The 19,977-nt window shown below is 40.3% G+C and overlaps 1 protein-coding gene across 4 annotated transcripts in view; it reads right to left on the reverse strand.

Annotated features, from left to right (window-relative positions):
• The window catches only part of ABL2 (ABL proto-oncogene 2, non-receptor tyrosine kinase), a 92,539-nt gene extending 76,797 nt beyond the window's left edge, over positions 1-15,742 (reverse strand). For all 4 annotated transcript variants that reach the window (XM_068986060.1, XM_068986057.1, XM_068986059.1 and 1 more), the window contains exon 1: positions 15,586-15,742. In XM_068986060.1, the coding sequence (XP_068842161.1) occupies positions 15,586-15,742 (157 nt within the window). The remainder of the gene's footprint in view (positions 1-15,585) is intronic.
• Between the last annotated feature and the right edge of the window lie 4,235 nt (positions 15,743-19,977).

Here is a 19,977-nt window from a genome sequence, read left to right on the forward strand (position 1 = left end):
ATTGTTAAGTACATTAACCAACAAACATGTTAGAAAGGCAACTTTAAAAAAACATACTACACTATGCTTAGTCACTCAGTCGTGTTCGACTCTTTGTAACTCCATGGACTGTAGCCTGCCAGGCTCCTCTGTCCATGGGGATTCTTCAGGCAAGAATACTGGAGTGGGTTGCCACGCCCTCCTCCAGAGGATCTTCCCAGCCTGCTGCTGCTACTGCTGTCACTTCAGTCATGTCCAACTCTGTGTGACCCCACAGACTGCAGCCCACCAGGCTCCCCCATCCCTGGGATTCTCCAGGCAAGAACACTGGAGTGGGTTGCCACGCCCTCCTCCAGAGGATCTTCCCAGCCTGCTGCTGCTACTGCTGTCACTTCAGTCGTGTCCAACCCTGTGCGACCCCATAGATGGCAGCCCACCAGGCTCCCCCATCCCTGGGATTCTCCAGGCAAGAACACTGGAGTGGGTTGCCATTTCCTTCTCCAATGCCTGAAAGTGAAAAGTGAAAGTGGAGTCTCTCAGTCGTGTCCAACTCTTCGCGACCCCATGGACTGCAGCCCACCAGGTCCCAGCGTAGGGATCAAACTCAAGTCTCCTGCATTGCAGGTGGATTCTTTACCATCTGAGCCACCAGGGAAACCCAATTTTTGAGGACTTAAGATTTATCACGTACCCTCTGGGGATTTTACATATAATAATCTCATAACTCTATGAGGCAGGGACTAGTTCACATGACTATTTTACAGATGAGGAAACAGATACATATAAAAAATTCAGAACCCTAAGAGACCTTAGAAACTATGTATTACCCCAGCAAGCTATTTATTTTCCACTCACATCAAAATATTGGTATGTTAAATCATAAATTTAATCCAGGATTTAAACCTACATAGTCTAACACCAGCAACCACAATATTAGCATACTTATAAATGGCACTGACTGCTGTTATAATCGAAAGCACTCAACTAGAAAATCCAAAAGCTTCAAGAACTACAAAGTGTGAAAACTGTTTATATCAAATGAGGGAGCAAACAAAAAGTCATTCCTGGTAGGATAAATAATAATCTCTTAAATATGATTTTTTTAAAAAAACTATTTTCCTGTTAACAGTAATTATCTAGCTCTCTTTTGTTAGTATTTCTTTTAAACTCAATTCTATAAAATACCTAAGGAGGCACAAACAAGTACACGAAGACTAGTCTCAAAATAAACAAAATGGTAATATGTCTTAATCCTTAATAAAGTGAACTATACACATTATATTGTATTTTTCTTTCTGTTTTATTATCATGAAAGCTCTGTGAAGACAGTGGAGCATCAGTGTAAGAGTATTTCCCCCTACGTGCAGCAGAAACTTGAGAAAACCACAAAAGTTAAGTCAGGCTCTGCTTCCTATCAGTTATGTGGCCTTAAGGTAAGTAAGATACTTACTCCCTCTCAGCTAAATGCCTTTATAGGTAAAACCAGGAAATATGTATAGCTTCCAAGGTTGTGTTGAGGATTAAGTGATATCATAGAATAAAGGGTCTGGGACACAAGCACCCAATCCTTTCCCAATGCTTTTAGGTTACTATTAAAGCATCATGGTTAGGAGAATAGCATTAAGAGTTAGACATGTCTTACTATGAGACCCGTTTTCATTATTTGACAAGGACTAATGAGATAACATCTGAAGCATGGAGTTTGGCACATAAATACTGAATATTATTACATAAATAATACTACCAAAAGCAAAGATTAACTAGAAACTAAACCTAGAAAGATAATAAAAACTAGACCCTAATTTTTTGTGCTCTTCTACTAAGCTACAAGTCCATGATCAACTTGTTTCATTTACCTAAGCATTAGTTTATCTATCTGTAAATTAAATACATCAGAATACTGAGAATTCCCTGGCAGTCCAGTGGTTAGAACTCCAGGTTTAAATCCCTGACAAGGGAACTAAGATCATGCAAGCTGTGCGGCGTCCCCTCCTCCCCCCCAAAAAAGTATATTCTACCTATGCCTATCTGGCTACCAAATTCATAAATTTTATCTTAAAACAACCAACACCCTCACAGACATATACACTCACCCTCAAGGAAAAGAAACAAATCAGCAGGAGATTGAGAAATTCAGAGATTCAGAGTAATCACCAAAACAGCAAGCTCTACAGTGCCAGTTTAAGATTTTAGTAAGAAACATATTAATAGTAAATACTTTAAATGAGAAAAAAATATTTTAAAAAGAAACACCTAAAATAATGAAAAACAATGTTGAATTCATAGTTGCTACAAAAAACTAGAAATACTTTTCAGACATTTTGAGGACCTGTCTAGCTCACAAGGCTTTTCTGAAACATCCTTCTCACACAGTGGTAGGCCCAGAGCAGTCAAATTACGCTCTAGATCAGAGTTCTCAATCAGGGGTGATTTTACCTCCAAGGGAATTTTGGCAATATCTAGAGACATTTTTTGGTTGTTACAGTTAGATGGTGAGTGCTACTGTTTAGCTGACAGGGCCAAAGACACTGCTAAATTCAATGCACAGGACAACTTCCACAAAGGATCATTCAGCCTAAAACGTCAATGTAACAGAGGTGATCTGACCACCAATCACAGTGGTGATTCCAATTCTGAGAATCTGTAACTGAGACTAAGAAGTATTAGTTTAATATGGACCATCCTTTTGACCAGAAAAGATTACCAAAAAAAAAGGAAATCGTGGTATGAATTAAATGTCTAAGAGATAATTAAGTGAGCAAACAGAAGACAAAACAAGAGACAGAATAAATAAATATTGCCTGAGATTTTAGCAGCCTTCCACTTCCTGTTTCTGGGCCGGCCTAACTACATTCCTGTCCTTGAGTCTTCACTATCTCCACACAAATTTTCTGTGTATTACATAATCTGCAGTTAGTCTTTTCCACTTGTAACCAAGAGTCCTACTCACACATATTACCCACAGAAAACTGCTAAGGGAAAAGTAACTACAGAGAGTATGTAATACCTATAGTTCAACATAAGTAAATCAAAAATAAATTTGATGAAACTTTATAATAGTAAAAAAAAAAATGGTGAGGTATTGAAAAAAGATCAATAAGGACTAATCTATAAATATAAGGAAAACAGGGAAAATAGGGCAAATAATGTGGAAACCAGCGAAGAGTCAAAATTTCTTAAACTAGAAGGACAACCAAAAACCACAGACACGTGGTGCATTACACAAAAATTGAGAAATAATCATTTAAGACAGACTTCTCGAGCATCTATGTACCAAGCTCTTAATCTTTAGGAGCAAGAATTTTATAGAACTCAATAGCATAAAAACAGTTCAATTAAAAGATGGGCAGAGGCCTTCCCTGGTGGCACAGAGGATGAGAATACACCTGGCAATGCAGGGAACACGGGCTCAATCTCTCGTTCAGGAAGATTCTACATGCCTCAGAGCAACCAAGCCGCTGTGCCACAACTACTGAGCCTGTGTGCCTTAACTGATGAGCCCGGGCGCTGCAACTACTGAAACTGGTCTGTGCTCCACAACAAGAGAAGCCACCTCCGTGAGAAGCCCGTGCACCACAACCAGAGGGTGGCACCTACTTTCTGCAACCAGAGAAAGCCCACACACAATAACATGCATGCAGCACACCCAAAAAAAGGAAAGAAAGTAAAAAAACTGAAAATGGGCAGGGAATTCCCTGGTGGTCCCAGTGGTTAGCACTTTGTGCTTCACTGATGAGCACATGGCCTCAATCCCTGGAACTAAGATCCCACAAACTGCACCATGAGGCCAAAAAAGAAAGAAAGAAATTAAAAATGGGCACAGAATCTGAATACACACTTTTTCAAAGGAGACATACAAGTGGCCAATAGGTATATGAAAAGGTGCTCAACATCACTGTCACCAGGGAAATGCAAATCAAAACCACAAAGAGCTATCACCCCATTCTGGTTAGAATGGCTATCATTTAACCAAAGGGGGAAAAGAGCCACCAAAAAAAGCTCAAGAGATATCAAGGATTGGCAAGAATGTGGAGAAAAAGGAGCTGTTCTGCACCGTTAGCGGGAATGTAAACTGGTGCAACCACCACAGAAAACAGTATAGAGGTTCCTCAAAAAACTAAAAACAGAAGTCCCATATGAGCCAATGACCTGACTTCTGGGTTTATATCCAAAGGAACTGAAAACAAGATTTTGAAGGTACATCTGCACTCCCATGTTCACTAAGCATTAGCCACAAGAGCCAAGACAGAATACAACCTAAGTGTCCATCAAGAGATGAATGGATAAATACATGTGTATATATATTCACACAACAGAATACTTCAGCCATGAGAAAGAAGGAAACCTTGCCATTTGCAACAACTTGCATGAATTTTGAGGGCATTACACTAAGTGAAATAAGTCCGAACAGAAAAAGGCAAATATTATATGATATCACTTATACATGGATATCTAAAAATGCTGTACTCAGAGACGCAAGAGAGAAAAGTGATGGTTAACAGGGCCTTAAGAAGGAGGGGCATGAGGAGACACTGGTCAAAGGGTACGAACTTCCAGTTATAAAATTAACAAGTTTTGAAGATCTAATATACAGCAGCATAGTGATTATAATAACACCATACTATATATTCAAAAATTGCTGAGAGTAGATTTTACATGTTCTCACCACAAAAAAGAAATAATAATTATGCGACTTGATGAAAGTGTTGTTAGATAATGCTATAATGGTAATCACATTACAATACATGAAAGTATCAACAGCTGTATACGTACCTTAAACTTATACATTATTATGTTAATTATATCCCAATAAGCTAGAGGAAAAAAAAAGAGGAAGAATTTTTAAAATAAAAAGATTTTATATGCTACAAAAAAAGAATAAACAGATAAATATAAAAGGATAACCATGACCCCAGACTTGAGAAAGTAACAGCTTGGTAGAAAATTTAACAGAGCTAAAGCCATCCTGACACACGCCATGGCCAAGATGACTTTTCTCTCTGAAGACACCTAATAATCTCAAGAAACCGATAACTTGAAATAATTAAATCAAAGAATTTACAAATCCATTAGAATTTTCCCAAACAACAGGGTTAACTTCCCTTGTGGCTCAGCTGGTAAAGAATCCGCCTGCAACGTGGGAGACCTGAGTTCGATCCCTAGCTTGGGAAGATCCCCCAGAGGAGGGAAAGACCACCCACTCCAGTATTCTGGCCTGGAGAATTCCATGGACTATATAGGTCATGGGGTCACAAAGAGTCAGACACAACTGAGCAACTTTCACTTCACTTCAAAATAGAAAATTAAAAATATAATGATAAAGACAGAATGAAAACATTATGATATCCTAAGACTTGAAAGTGTAGTTAAGCTAAAAATAGGGTAGTAAAAGGAAAAACATACACTGGATAATGAAGCCAAATTCAAAGTAACTTTTATACCAATCAGTAACTGCAAAGAAAATTCAAAGCACCCTAAGTGAACAATGCAAAAAGAAAAAGCCTCTCTCTACCTGCTGAATGCATCAACTCATTTAAATTTATCGAGCATCAGCTTTGTGCCTGTCACTGCTCTCGTGGTGGGCAAGATCAAGTTCCTGCTCTCATAGAGCTTATCATTTAAAGCAAGACTGTCCAACAGAAATGGGAGCCACAAATGTAAGCAAAAATATGTCATTTTACATATTATGGCAGCGAAGTTAAATTTTTTAATCATTAAATTTTAATAATCTATTTAATTTGGCATATAAAACACTATCATGTCAACATGTAATGAACATAAAAATATTGATGTGATATTTTATATTCTTGTTTACATACTGAGTTTTCAAAATGTAGTGTTATTTTAACATAGCTCTTCTCAATTAGGACAAAGAACCTTTACTGAAGTCACCCGTGGGTAGTAGCTGCCATACTGGACATTGCCGACTTGGGAAGAGGGATGGGGCTGTTCCCGCCCCTGCCAAAACTTGTCATATTCTTTGACTATTTATAAACTGTCCGCATTTATTTCTCTGATAAAAATAACTAAAAAGAGCTTTCTGGTCAGAACAAATAGCAGCTCCAACCATCTATTTTATGCAAAACTGGAAACAACCTACCATCAATATGAAAACTGAATAAACTGTGGTATACAAGGGAATACTGAACTATATTGTTTCAACACGGATATATCTCAGAATCACACAGGATAAAAAGTAAAGCTGCAAGATGATATGTCTGGCATAGCATTTATGTAAATTTTCAAACATACAAAGTTACAAACTGGAGTTCACACACACATACACTCTCTAGATAATTACAAGTGGAATAAAATCCAACTATGTGGAAGGGAAGGATAAACACCATCAGCGTAGTGTTAACCTCAGGATAAGGAGAGAAGAATAGGTTTGAGAAGGTCTGAAAAGCGTATTCAACTGTCTCTATAATTTTTTTTAATGTAACATAACTAACAATTGTTAAATCGGGGTGATGGGTACCTGGACATTCTGCTATATGAACTTTTCTGTATATTTGAAATACTTCCTTTAAAAAAAATGCTTTCTTCACATTTTATTTCTATTTCTGTGAAGAGACCAGAGTTTATTGGTATCAGAAAGTTAACTTCTGATAAAAATACGTATTTATCAAAGAAAATATTCTTTCCTCATACCTCCTTAAAAGTTAAATCTCAGTTTCACAGAATTAAACATAGCACAGCAATCTGGTCTTAGAGTTAGCTAATGGATTATCAATATTAAAAATACATATATTGATTCAGAAGCTAAACACAAGTCCCAATGCAATCTGGAGAGAATCTGGAACTGCTCTGTAGTATCCACAGAACACATCTTTTTCACAGCAAAAAGGTTTACATTTACCAAAAATCAATGCTCAGAGGTCTCAACTACTGATGTAGCACTGTGACTATGAATTGTCAACATTAGGAATGTATTTACCAAACTTAATATCTTCCTCAGTGCATACATAAACAATAAATTGCACGCTTTATTCTAGATGCTAGTCACAAATGACATTTCTTTCTGCAAAACATGGAGAAGTAACAGTGTGAAGTAACACCTATATATGCTTTAGACATATGTACTATATATAGGCTTCCCCGGTGACTCACTGGTAAAGTATCCAACTGCCAATGCAGGAGACACAGGTTCAATTCCTGAGATGGGAAGATCCCCTGGAGAAGGAAACGGCAACCCACTCCAGTATTCTTGCCTGGGAAATCCCACAAACAGAAGAGTCTGGCACATTATAGTCCACGGGGTCACAAAGAGTCAGACACAACTAAGCGACTAAGCACACACACGTACCTCTTTACAGATTTTTATACAATTAAAAATGCAAATTTCAAAATAAAAGCAAGCTAATATAACAAAAACCTTCAAGTATCAACCTTTCTTCCCCATAAGAAACAGATGGGTGATAAGAATCGTGCCGGTTAGCGCTGTTAGTTTTAGAAAATGTTTTCTTGGTAATTACTTGGAACCACAAGATGCTAAGTGGCACTCTTTAGTCCTAACTAAGTATTATTTTAATTTGCTGGAATTAGCATAGAGAAAGGAATATGTTAACAAAATTGTCTGTGTACATACTGTATATTAAGCCAGAACAGAACATTTTCTTTGACCCTGACCACATCAACTGAAAGGTTTCTAGACCCTCCCTTTCCTTGGAAAGCAAGTCAGGGAATATAAATTGCCTGGGCCTGCTGGTGAGCTTTGTGTTCTGCTGGATCAAAAGCCAATACTGGCAGAGTTCACTACAGAAGGGCCTGAAGTACCACCACCATAGACTCAGCACATTTATACCATGAAGCAAAGAGACAGAAAAGGCTCGATAGAGTTCTTTTTTTAAGCAACCAAAATTATACTTGGCATGGTATTATATTTAATGGGTATATTAATCTGTACATTTGAGTGAAAGTTCAATTGAAAATAACTGAACTGAGAAATCACTATAATTAGTATACTAATCACAAATTTATAGACTAAAGTTATGCTCTCAACCGCAAAATGCAGAGATTAATAACCAAGAGTTATTATACAAAATATGTACTTCTCCACACATAGACACACAAAACAAGGCTAGTTTTTTAACTGTTTCATCAGAGTCTTCATCAGTATCTAAAGCAGCATCATTCTTTGAGACAACAATTCTGCCTAAATTGTACCTAAAATTTTCTTTGCAACATTAACACAGGCAATTACTATTAACTGAACACAGAAATATAGAAAATACTCTGGAATATCACATTAATTTTTTCAAAAAGATTGTCACGTTCCCTAAAAAGGAGAAACATCCTTGTAAGTTGCATATTGCAATGATAAACAGATCACTTTAAGTGGCTATAAACATACCAATACCAAGAGAAAAGGAAAGGTATAATCTATCAACGGGGGTGGGGGTGTCAGTCTTTAAATAAGAAATTGTTAGTAATACTAAATCTAGAGGTTAAGCCAGTAGTTCAACATTATCATGAGGTTTCAAACTGCACTGTGATTGCCTGCTGCTCCCTGTGTTAGACCAGGATACCCCAGTCTCAATCCGCAGTCACAGAGTCAATATACAGATCCAATGCTGGTTTCCTGTGTGCTCAGTCACAGCCGACTCTGCGACCCCATGGACTGCAGCCTGCCAGACTCCTCTGTTCCTCGGATTTTCCAGGCAGGAATACTGGGATCGGTTGCCATTCCCTTCTCTAGGGGATCCTCCTGACCCAGGAATCGAATCCTTGTCTCCTGCACTGGCAGGTGGATTCTTTACCACTGAGCCACTTGGGAAGCCCAACCCCGGTCTACCATGCTGAAAACCTCATCACTGGTCTCAAGAGAGATGGGGTAAAAAGAAAAAACTAATAATCTTCCCATATACACACACATACAAATACATATGTACATAAACACAAAGCTTGAAAGGAAACTAGGCACCATTATACCATAACTGTAGAATCACAAATAGGTATCCCGTCTTTGGCCTCTAATCTTTTTCAATTTGGACAAGCAGGATTTTATGGAGTTTAAGTGGAAAAAAAAAAAAAAACCCACCCTGATATTAAGTACTTAGAACATGCTTGCCACACAGCAGCACTCAATAAGTGGCAATTATTTCTTCACGGCTTCTTCCAGGGACTAGGGCCCACTCTAGGTCTGTCAGCAGAACCCGATGTCTCTTCCCTCCATTTTTCCTGACACAAAATTCTTTCAAAAGTGCATCTCTCAACAAAATTTCAACATATAAACTTTTAGAGATTAACAAAAAAAAAAAAAAAAAGGTTGAGGCCAAAGCATCTTTTCCTGACACAAAAAAGTGGTATAAGACCAGTGGACACTTGCATCCGGACACCAGACTTGGAACAAAGGGATTTATAAACCAATCTTAAGTAGAAGGGTCAATACACTAGGCCCTCTGACAACGGACAATCTTTGAACTGCTTTTGATCCCCACTCCTCTTACTCACATTACCAACACTTCCCAACGTGGGGCCCCAACCAGCAGCATCCAGCAACACCGGAAACTTGTTAGAAATGCAAATGCTCAAATCCCACCTCGGACCTAAATAAGAAACTCAGAGTGGGACCCAGCAATCTGGGTCTCCACACAAAAGTTTGAGACCAGCTCTATATAATTAGGTGAAGTATCAACAGTGAAACTTCAAATTTATCTATTGCAGAAGAAACCTGTTAAGATTCATGAGGTTAACATTAAGTAAGGAGACACAAAAAAGTCTTAAAGGATGTTAAATGAAGGTCATTACAACATAAAAAGTGATTATATACTAACTAGCAAATAAATGTGCCAGCTTAAAATTAGGTCTCAACTTAAACTTTACATTTGCCTTGGCTTGTATTTCTGGTTCAACTTCTCTGAAGGAAGAAAAACACCAGTACAAAAAGAGTAAGAAAGAACCATAAAACCAATCATCCTAAGAGGATAACATTTAACCCCAAGGAAGGCAGGCCTAAGGTGATTTCAGAGTTGCAAAATTTCCCTATCTTTCTGCTGCTTTCTTAAAGTCCCTTAATAATCAAGAGTAGCTTGAGAGAAAAACAGACTTAGAGAAAACAGATTTAAAATGTAAATGCTAAGACAATTCTACACTTCAGAATGCTTTACGATAGCTTACAACACTTTCATATGAGACCTGTAATTTTCAATCATTTTGAGGTAAATAACAGTGCCAACAACAAAACTACTATTTATTACTTACGAGCCTTACAAAATTTTATTATTTAATTCAACTGTTGAGGTTGGAGTTATAACCATCTACTAATGTAAGACACGCCAACATCTGAATCCAACTCTACCTAATTTTAAAACTTATGTTCTTTAAATCTCTACACAATGGCAAGATGTGGAGACAAAGGCTTGAGTTTCAGCACCATAACTTAAAGAGCTGTGTGCTGAAATACTTGGGAAGTCACTCAATTCTCTTTACTCTGCATCTATAAAATGGGAAGATTAGTATCTGTGCTCACCTATTTCAGAGTACAGTTCACCCCTGAACAACTTGGGGGTTGGAGTGCCTACCCTCCAAGAAGTCAAAATCCACTCATAACTTTACAGGTGGGTCCTCCACATCGGGGGCTGGCATCTGTGGATCCAACCTCTCACAATAAAACTACAGTACATATTTATTGAAAAAAATCTGCCTACATGTGGACTCTCAAAGTTCAAACCGTGTAGCGCAAGGGTCAATTATAATTGTAAAGATCAAAATAAGATAAAGGACATAAAAGGTGTTCATAAGCTCTTTAAAAAACTACACAAATATAAATTATCATCATTACTGATATTGATAGAAAAGAGTGAAGAGAGGAAAGAAAACAACAATACAGTATAGGGATAGGAAGGGGTAAAGATACTGGTTTTTCTTTTGTTTGGCTTTTATTTCCTTATTAAAGCAGGTTGAAGACCCTTAAGGAGAAACTTCAGATTTCAAAACCTTACTGTGACCTTACTGTCAACTGGGCTGTAATAAAAGAATCTGTGCCACAAATTATTGTTACTTTTCTAAAAATACACACATACACAACTATATACTTGTATCTTACATAGATATGGAGGTTAATAAAAATGTAACAGCTGACTTACTTTTAAAAGTTTAGTTCTCGTAAGAATCAGTGACCATACTATACTAGGTCACCATAATTAAAATTCCCTTGCAAACAGGCTTCCTGTTCTTTTCTAGTGCATCATTTTCAACCTGTGGTGCATTCTACAATATTAAAACATGAACTACAGATCCTAAATAAGTAAATGAGACCACTTAAAATGATGAGTTTGATTTAAAAAGGGGAAAATTTTATTATTCAAAACTTCACAACTTAAGGTTTATTTTTAATAGCATTTACAGCAAATGAGTGTGAGAAGAAAGTAAAGTTGAAGTGAAATCACTCAATTGTTGTGAGGTATGTCAGATATTAAAAAGACAACGAAAGTATTCAACCGTAGATTACCGATCATGAAATGTCAGCTCACCGAAAAGGTTCAATAACAGAGTTCAGAAAAGTCACAGCACTCACCTCTTTCATACCAAAAACAGCCCAACTATTTTTATTCCTTCTACATTACATTCACAAAAAGCTTTTTTGGCAAGTTATTATAACAACTTACATTTTAATAAAAAATACTATTCTCATTTTCAATGAGAAAATACCAAAAAATCATGGACTCTGATAAAGCATTTCTATAACGTACATACATTTCTGACTACATACAATATTTAATCTACATTGAAACCTACATGTAAACGCAACAGTCTGTCAGGCCTAGCTTTCATATATGAAATAATGTGCTAATACATCAATACTGAAATTCAAGACAGTGATTTGCACACTAGTTGCCAGGTTTTGTGTGTAAATGTCAAACAATAGGTCCACTAAGAAGCTTCTGAAGCTAAACCAGAATTTATCATGTTTCTAAGCACTGGTTCTCACCTAGGGGCAATCTAGCAGTGTCTGGAAACATTTCTGGTTGTTACAACAGGAGAGGGTGGGGATTACCAGTAAGAGGTGCTACTGGCATCTAGTTAGTAGACGCCAAGAATGATGTTAAACACGTTACAAAGCACAGGACAGCTCCCATAACAAAGGATTATCCACCTCAAAATGTCAATACTGCAGAAGTTGAGAAACTCTGAGCTTTAGAAGTTTATAAATACCCATCTGTCTAAAAATAGTACTCACTTCTCCTTTGTTTAGGTATTATTTGCCAATTCTATTCTTTACATACTAGTCTCTGGCAACAAACTTACCATGTTCCCATCTTTTATCAACTTCTAACTTCCAAACTTGTCAATAAAACCAATTTCAAAATCTTTTGTCTTTGATTCATCCTTATTTTTAATAATAGGAGGAGGAGTAATGGCCAGACCAAAACATATGCAGCCCTTACTACATGCCAAGCATATTCTAAGTGCCTTGCATATATTAACTCATTAATCTAGGTACTATTATTACCAGGTATTCTTATTATCCTCATTTTACAAATGAGGAATCCAAGGCACAAAAAGGTTAAATAACTTGCCCAGGGTTACAGATAATAAGCAGTCAAGTCTGGTTTCAAATCCAGACAGAATGGCTCCAGTTCATAACCTTAAGTATTCCAGAGTCATCTCTCTTCCTTCATCCTCTACATCGGATCATAAAGATCTGATCCTTAAGATCAGATCCTTAAAATCCACAAAGGACAGGGACCTTGTTATGGTCACAGCAGCATCCCCAGAGTCCAGTACATAATAGGTGCTCAAAAAACTTGTTTGTTGAATGAAGTATCTCTCAAGCTCATCCCACCTGTTTTCATTGCCGCCACTCAAGGCCAAGTCTCTGAGCACCTCATACTTAGGTTTCTTTACATATCCTATTCACTAACAAATCAAGTGAAAAGATATAAACTCCTCTGCCACATTTTCGATAACTCAGTCCATAACCCAACGTAATCAAAGTTTTCTTCCCACTGCTTCTCAATTAGAATCATAATATCTTAAGAGTCAGAAGGTACCTTAGAGATCATCTAATCTAACATTTAACAAGAAACCCAAAGACAGTAAGCAGCTAAGCCACCCAGCCAGGTGAAGCCAGGATCAGAACTTGATTCCTGCAATTTTTGTTCAAGGATTCACTCCTGGAAGATTTACTTCATTCATGACAGATGTCTGCTCACTATTTCATCAACAAAATAAGTTCATTTCAATTGCCCACACTTAAGTTGTTTCTCCTGCACAGTCTGCCCTTTTTCTTGCTCCATAGATCCAAATTCTATCCATCCTTCAAAATCTCTTCCTATTCCCTTCTTCATGACCTCCTCCTCCTCAGAAAATCTTAGGTCTTGAATAGAGACTGAACAAAGAGAATCACCACTGCCTACAGGGCGAAGTTTAATACATACTAACACCTTCCACTGTGAAGAAGGCTGAGCGCCAAAGAATTAACGCTTTTGAACTGTGGTGTTGGAGAAGACTCTTGAGAGTCCCTTGGACTGCAGAGATCCAACCAGTCCATTTTGAAGGAGATCAACCCTGGGATTTCTTTGGAAGGAATGATGCTAAAGCTGAAACTCCAGTACTTTGGCCACCTCATGAGAAGAGTTGACTCATTGGAAAAAGCTCTGATGCTGGGAGGGATTGGGGGCAGGAGAAGGGGACGACCAAGGATGAGATGGCTGGATGGCATCACGGACTTGATGGACGTGAGTCTGAGTGAATTCCAAGAGATGGTGATGGACAGGGAGGCCTGGCGTGCTGTGATTCATGGGGTCACAAAGAGTCGGACACGACTGAGCGACTGAACTGAACTGAACTGAACACCTTCCATAATGCAAAGCTACTTAGATAATTTCTTCCCTGAAAACTATTTACCCATTCTTTTCTCCTGCAATGCAGGAAGTGATTTCAATAAAGACTAACTCATATGGCACCTTCATAAAATGTTCATATCTCTGGAAGAGAGGCTCACTAGCATCTTTAATAGTAGACATATAACACTCGAATGGCCCAAATCACCTCTCTCTCTTCCATTAAGAAAGCTTGTTCACAAAGTCCAAACCCAGAACTCTGATACAACTCACCATCTCTTTCTCTGCATAAGACCATTTGTCTTAACTTCCTCCAAAACTCCATTTCTAAGGAACAGTTCACATTTCCTTCCTCTTCTTCCCTACACTACGCAGAAAAGAACACCCTCTTTTCTACTATTTTCCTTATGCCTCTTCAGTGAAAGTCCAGTTTGCTGCTGCTCAGCCAACCTCAACTATCCAGTCCTTTATATAGAAGTCACATCTACTTCTTCAGCCTCCCTCAGATTTTAGGGTGTCTCAACTCCATGAAGGTCAGTTTTTTTTCCCATTCTTCCTTTAGACAAGTGGCCTCAAAAGGTATGGGTGCAGCTAAGAAGAGTACAAAAAAGTCCATTCTTCCCTGGACTGCAGGAAAGAATATATTAGAACTCTTGTTATATTTATTTTTCATCTCATCCTTTCTTAAATTCTGCTTCTGTGTACATCTGTATGTTACACATTAGTATAGGAGGACAAGTATATTATACATAAATTCTTGGAGTATTATATGATCAAGAGATATTAAAAACTGGAGTTGGAGACAACTTAAAAATACCTTTATATGAGGCCAAAGTAATAGGTTCCAGACCATAGAGAGGATATATGTTTGTATACATGTACACATGATTGGCAGAAAAACTTGTTCCTACCCAAAGTCCTAACTATGCCCACCAACGTCAAACCCCTGCCAGCCATCTCAGAATTGTGTCCTACTCAAAAGCCCCACCAAGGGCTTCCCTGGTGGCTCAGAGAGTAAAGCATCTGCCTACAAATGTGGGAGACCCGGGTTCGATCCCTGGGTCGGGAAGATCCCCTGGAGAAGGAAATGGCAACCTACTACAGTACTCTTGCCTGGAAAATCCCATGGACTGAGAAGCCTGGTAGGCTACAGCCCATAGGGTCGCAAAGAGTCGGACACCACTGAGCCACTTCACTTTCACTTCAAAAGGAGCAGAACAGAGGATGGTCTGGCAAAACCCTTAACTTCCACTTTGGAAAAAAAAAAAAATTCAAATGCTGAGTTACTATCCTTACCTTTCCCACAGAAGGGGATTTCAGGGCACTGTTCACTATCCTAACACCGCTCATTGCCTGGCTTGTTCGTCTACTTCACAGGCCACTATGTCCTGAGATTCAGTTCCTATTTACCAATCCCTCGAGGCACAATTCACGGTCCCTTCGATAACAAGCGATTTATGCTAACACCTGGATTAAGCTCACACCTCCCTCAGTCTCCTCTCCCCTGAGGATACCATGCACCGTCCCCCCACGAGCCGCACAGTCGTGTCCAGTGTAGACGACAGTCCATCCAAGATCCCTAAGACCACTTCTCTTTCCTCCTCCGCCCCCGGGAGCTGCCAGCCAGGCTGGAGACGGGAAGGGGGAGGGGTGTGACTCGCCTCCCGTGACTGGCCCAGATGGCAGCCGATTCCGCCCCCACTCTCGGGCACCCCTCCACCCGCTCGACCCCCTAGGGCTGCCTGTCTGCCTCCCACCCCGCCCCAACTCCACCTCCGGCCTCCCCCACGTCCTCACGCCGGCTCCCGGACACACTCACCATGCTGGGTGAAGATATTGAAGCCGGCCTCTGCGGTGCGCCCCACCAAGTCCCGCCTGCGACCGGAGGGCCTGGCTGCGCTGCTGCCCCGGATCCCGCGGGGTTGCGACTGCTGAAGCCCCGGAGCCTCCCCGACGCGGCCCACCTGCTGCCCCATCCCTGCGCTCGCTTACTCCCGCGCCCCCGACGACCCCTGGTCACATTCGTCCTCGGCTCCGGCCTCGGGGTTCCAGGCGCTGCTCCGGCCTCTCCTTCCCAACCCAGGCCCCGGCCCTGAGCGGTCCGGCCGCCTGCGGCTCCGCACCCGACTCCTCACAGCAGGCGCCGCGCCGCCTCCCGACGCCTCACAGGTTCTCCTTTTCCCTTCCCATCCCGCGGCTCCGCGCCCCCAGTGCTGCCGCTGCTGCCGCCGCCGCCATCTTTAAACCACCGAGCACTGGGAGAGCGTGGGACAGAGCGTCTCCTGCCCGCAACCCGACCAGTCATCTCCGCTACTCAGAGGGCGGGCTTCCCGGCGGCCCCGCCCCTCCCGCGCGCCCCCGCCTCCTCTCAGGGTGGGGCCACCCCCGCCACCACCCCAGGTACCCACCTCTTTGGCACGTCTACAGCTGCTTCAGGTCCTTCTGTTCCTTCGCGGCGGCTCGGCCTCCCACGTCCGAATCCACCTTAGCCGACCCCTCCCAAGTTCGGTTCAACGCGCTAACCGCCTTTTGGGGGGTCGGTCGGTTTAAAGGTTTCCCTGTCACCCCTCCACCTGTCAAATCAATCAGTTGCGCTGAGCGTCCCAGGTGCACAGTTCTTTAGCCGACTCAGCTGGGACGGAATAGCACAAGAAGTTTGGTGCTTGCCATCCAGGTGAGGCTGTCTAAAATACCCTGGAGGATTCCTTTAAACACCCGTGTCAGCAGCAGACATACAGTCAAAATTAAATGATATAAGGTTTACGTGAACATAATATAGTACATTATTTCATTGTAATTTTTTGAAATTATTTCATGGTGGGAAATTGCACTCACCTTGGTTGTCTGTACTTTACAATCTCATTGGGGAAGCAGTTATAATCCGATTCCTCCTCTTATATTATCATGAAGTCCTCTTGAACTTCTTTACCATCTGACCACGTATGTGTTTCTGTTACCCTTAGTTCGCTTGTCAGTAAAGCTAATCTTCACACCGGCATGCTTTATATACAGTGCACGCGGTCAAGTCTTTTGATGACAAAGGAGAAAAACAAAATTACCTTTGACCCTGTTTCTGAGTCAGAACTTACTTATATTTTGCCTGTATTATCTAAAGAGAGTGACTCAGGCAGAAAAGAGAAATGTTTTTAAAGCGCAGGCACGCAGACATACATTTGTATATTCACTTATCTCCCCCTCACTGCACACTCTTGCATCTTAATATTCAGTTTTTTACATTTAAGGAACTTGATAATTATTTTTAGGTATTCAATTAGCTTCCCTATGTCCTTTATTAAAAATATCAGTTATTGGAGTTACCTTACTAAATATTTGCTTGAAAGCAGAGTATAGGTGCCATTGCAAAAACCAACAAAGCAACCATTGGGAAGATAAGGTCCAGGAGAAAAGGTGGATGAGCTCTTCTTTGCACATCTTTCCAAGAACAGGATGAAAGATGAACCATTAATATTCACTACAATAAAAGCTCTATGAAATTATTCCATTGCTACCCAGGATATCACCAGAAATAACTGAAATTGCCCACCAAATGGCAAAAGAAACACTGTGCTTTTGCACCGGATACAATATGAGTTTTTCATTTGGATCAAAGTTTTCCTGTGTTTAAATACTTTTTTTCCTTTTAATTCCCAAAGTGTTTGCAAAACAAAAAAAGAAATCACTGATAAGGGATAAAGGTGATCATAGAGACAGAATTGGTTTTGTTGTTTGATTTTTATTATCTGAGAGAATGTCACTTGGAAACAGATCTGGGTTCTCTGCTAATTCTTTAACAGTATGCAATGGATGGGTATAGTATAGTGCAATGGTTAAGGACAGGCACTTAAGCCAGACTGCTTAAGTTCAAAACTGAGCTCTGATTACTTGTTAGCTGTATGTTCTTAGGCAAATATTTAACCTCTTTGTGTATCAGTTCCTCATCTGTGATGGTGATAGCAATAGTACCTACCTTATAGGGCTGTTGTGAGAATTAAATTGGTTAATGTAAAATAAGGTGCTTAAAACAATATTTGGCATATAAAAAGCACTATTAGTACAAAAAAATGTATTGTTTTCAGAAGTTCATCAAATTTCCAGGCCTAATTTTTTCAAAAGCTATATGCTTAGATCATGGAACAAATTCTACAGTATTTATTCAGGTGAGCCACCTACCACCACCACCTGACACCTTGCATTTAACTAAAAACAAAAACACCAATCTACCAATAAAAACACATGGAATCATATATCACTTTATTAGGCATCCCTACCTGGTCATCACCAGTACCTGCACATGCGAACCATTATATGTGAAATACTACTTTTGTTTAGCATATGAAGATTCCTTTTTTTTTTTTTTGAAGATTCCTTTACCATGGCTTCTTAAGATCCTGCCTAGACTTAGGCAAGGGCTTCCCAGTGGTCAAGAATCTGCCTGTCAATGCAGGAAATGCATGAGATGCGGGTTCGATCCTTGGGTTGGGAAGATGCTGGTGGAGGAGTGGGCAACCCACTCCAGTATTCTTGCCTGGAGAATCCCATGGACAGAGGAGCCTAGTGGGCTATAGTCCATGGGATTGCAAAAAGTCAGACACAATGGAGCACAAAACTAAGGCAAATATAAGAGAGATTTTTCAAAGTGAAATGGGAATTTTCAGAATGGGGGTGAGGGGCAGTAGACCAGGGAGAAACCTACCTTCTTAGGTGTGGGACACTATTTCATCTCAATAAAATCAAGCCCAAGTGACTCACCTGAGAATTACACACTTGAGACAATTGAAACACTTTAAATTATCCCAGGTAGTACTGCTGCCGTTGCTGCTAAGTCACTTCAGTCGTGTCCGACTCTCTGCGAGCCCATAAACGGCAGCCCACCAGGCTCCCCCGTCCCTGGGATTCTCCAGGCAAGAACACTGGAGTGGGTTACCATTTCCTTCTCCAGTGCATGAAAATGAAAAGTGTAAGTCAAGTGGCTCAGTCGTGTCCAACTCCTAGCGACCCCATGGACTGCAGCCTACCAGGCTCCTCCATCCATGGGATTTTCCAGGCAAGAGTACTGGAGTGGGGTGCCCTAGCCCAAGCTTAATTGAGGGCAGCTGTGAACTCCAGGCAGGTGCAAAAACCAGATGAAGACCAGGCAGGTATAGAAACCAGATGAAAAAAAAAGTAGAGTGCATGGTGCACAGTAGCATAGGGACAGCCTCACCTGAGCAATGGCCGGGGGATGGCACAAAAAATCAAACCCATCATCATCAACAAGGCACATTGAAGACAAAGATACTCATCATCTTTACCTTCCCTGTAATAGAAGTAATACCACAATTTTCAGAAGCAATGAACAGGTAAGCAGTGCTTCACTGATCCTTGTCTTGACTGATGTGGATTTCCAGGGTATTATTGCCAGTCTTACATTATCTCCCATCTTAGTCCATATTTCTTTCTCTACATTTGTATGGATATCCGGGTCATCTTTCTGCTGGATTCTCCTGCTACTAGCCTTTTCTTTTGAGATTCCTCACCTTTAGCACCAAACAATTCACTAAAACAAAAATACCTCTTCCTGTCATTGCTTTGACTGTGCTTCCCCTACCCTTCATAATGTACAAGGTCTAAAATTTTCACCTGATGTTTCAAAATTATTTCCCAGGATACCCTGGATTATAATTGCCGAATGTTCCTCAAACTCTCACCCCTTCTATGGTAGGCATGTATATTTTATTCAATAAGCCTACTTTAGGATTTCTTCCTTTTTAGCTCTGATTTTTGCAATGCTCAGGGTTTCCCTAATAGCTCAGTTGGTAAAGAATCTGCCTGCCATGCAGGATACCCTAGTTCGATCTCTGGGTTGGAAAGATCCCCTGGAGAAGGGATAGGCTACTCATCTTGGGTTTCCGTTGTGGCTCAGCTGGTAAAGAATCTACCTGCAATGCGGGAGACCTGGTTTCAATCCCTGGGTTGAGAAGATCCCCTGGAGAAGGGAATGGCTCTCCGCTCCAGTATTCTGGCCTACATTCCCCATGGAATGTAAAGTCCATGGGGTTACAAAGAGCTGGACATGACTGAGTGACTTTCACTTCACTTTTGCGATATTCAGATTCTCCCCAATACGGTGCTGAAGTGACTCCGTTTACAGCATTCAGGATTTGAATTTACAAGCTACAAAATCTACTCAGATCTTGCCTCCTTCTTAGGAAAATCTCCGACTTATCCATAG

The sequence above is a fragment of the Capricornis sumatraensis genome, chromosome 14 (genome assembly GCF_032405125.1).
Source record: "Capricornis sumatraensis isolate serow.1 chromosome 14, serow.2, whole genome shotgun sequence".
Taxonomy (NCBI): Eukaryota; Metazoa; Chordata; class Mammalia; order Artiodactyla; family Bovidae; genus Capricornis; species Capricornis sumatraensis.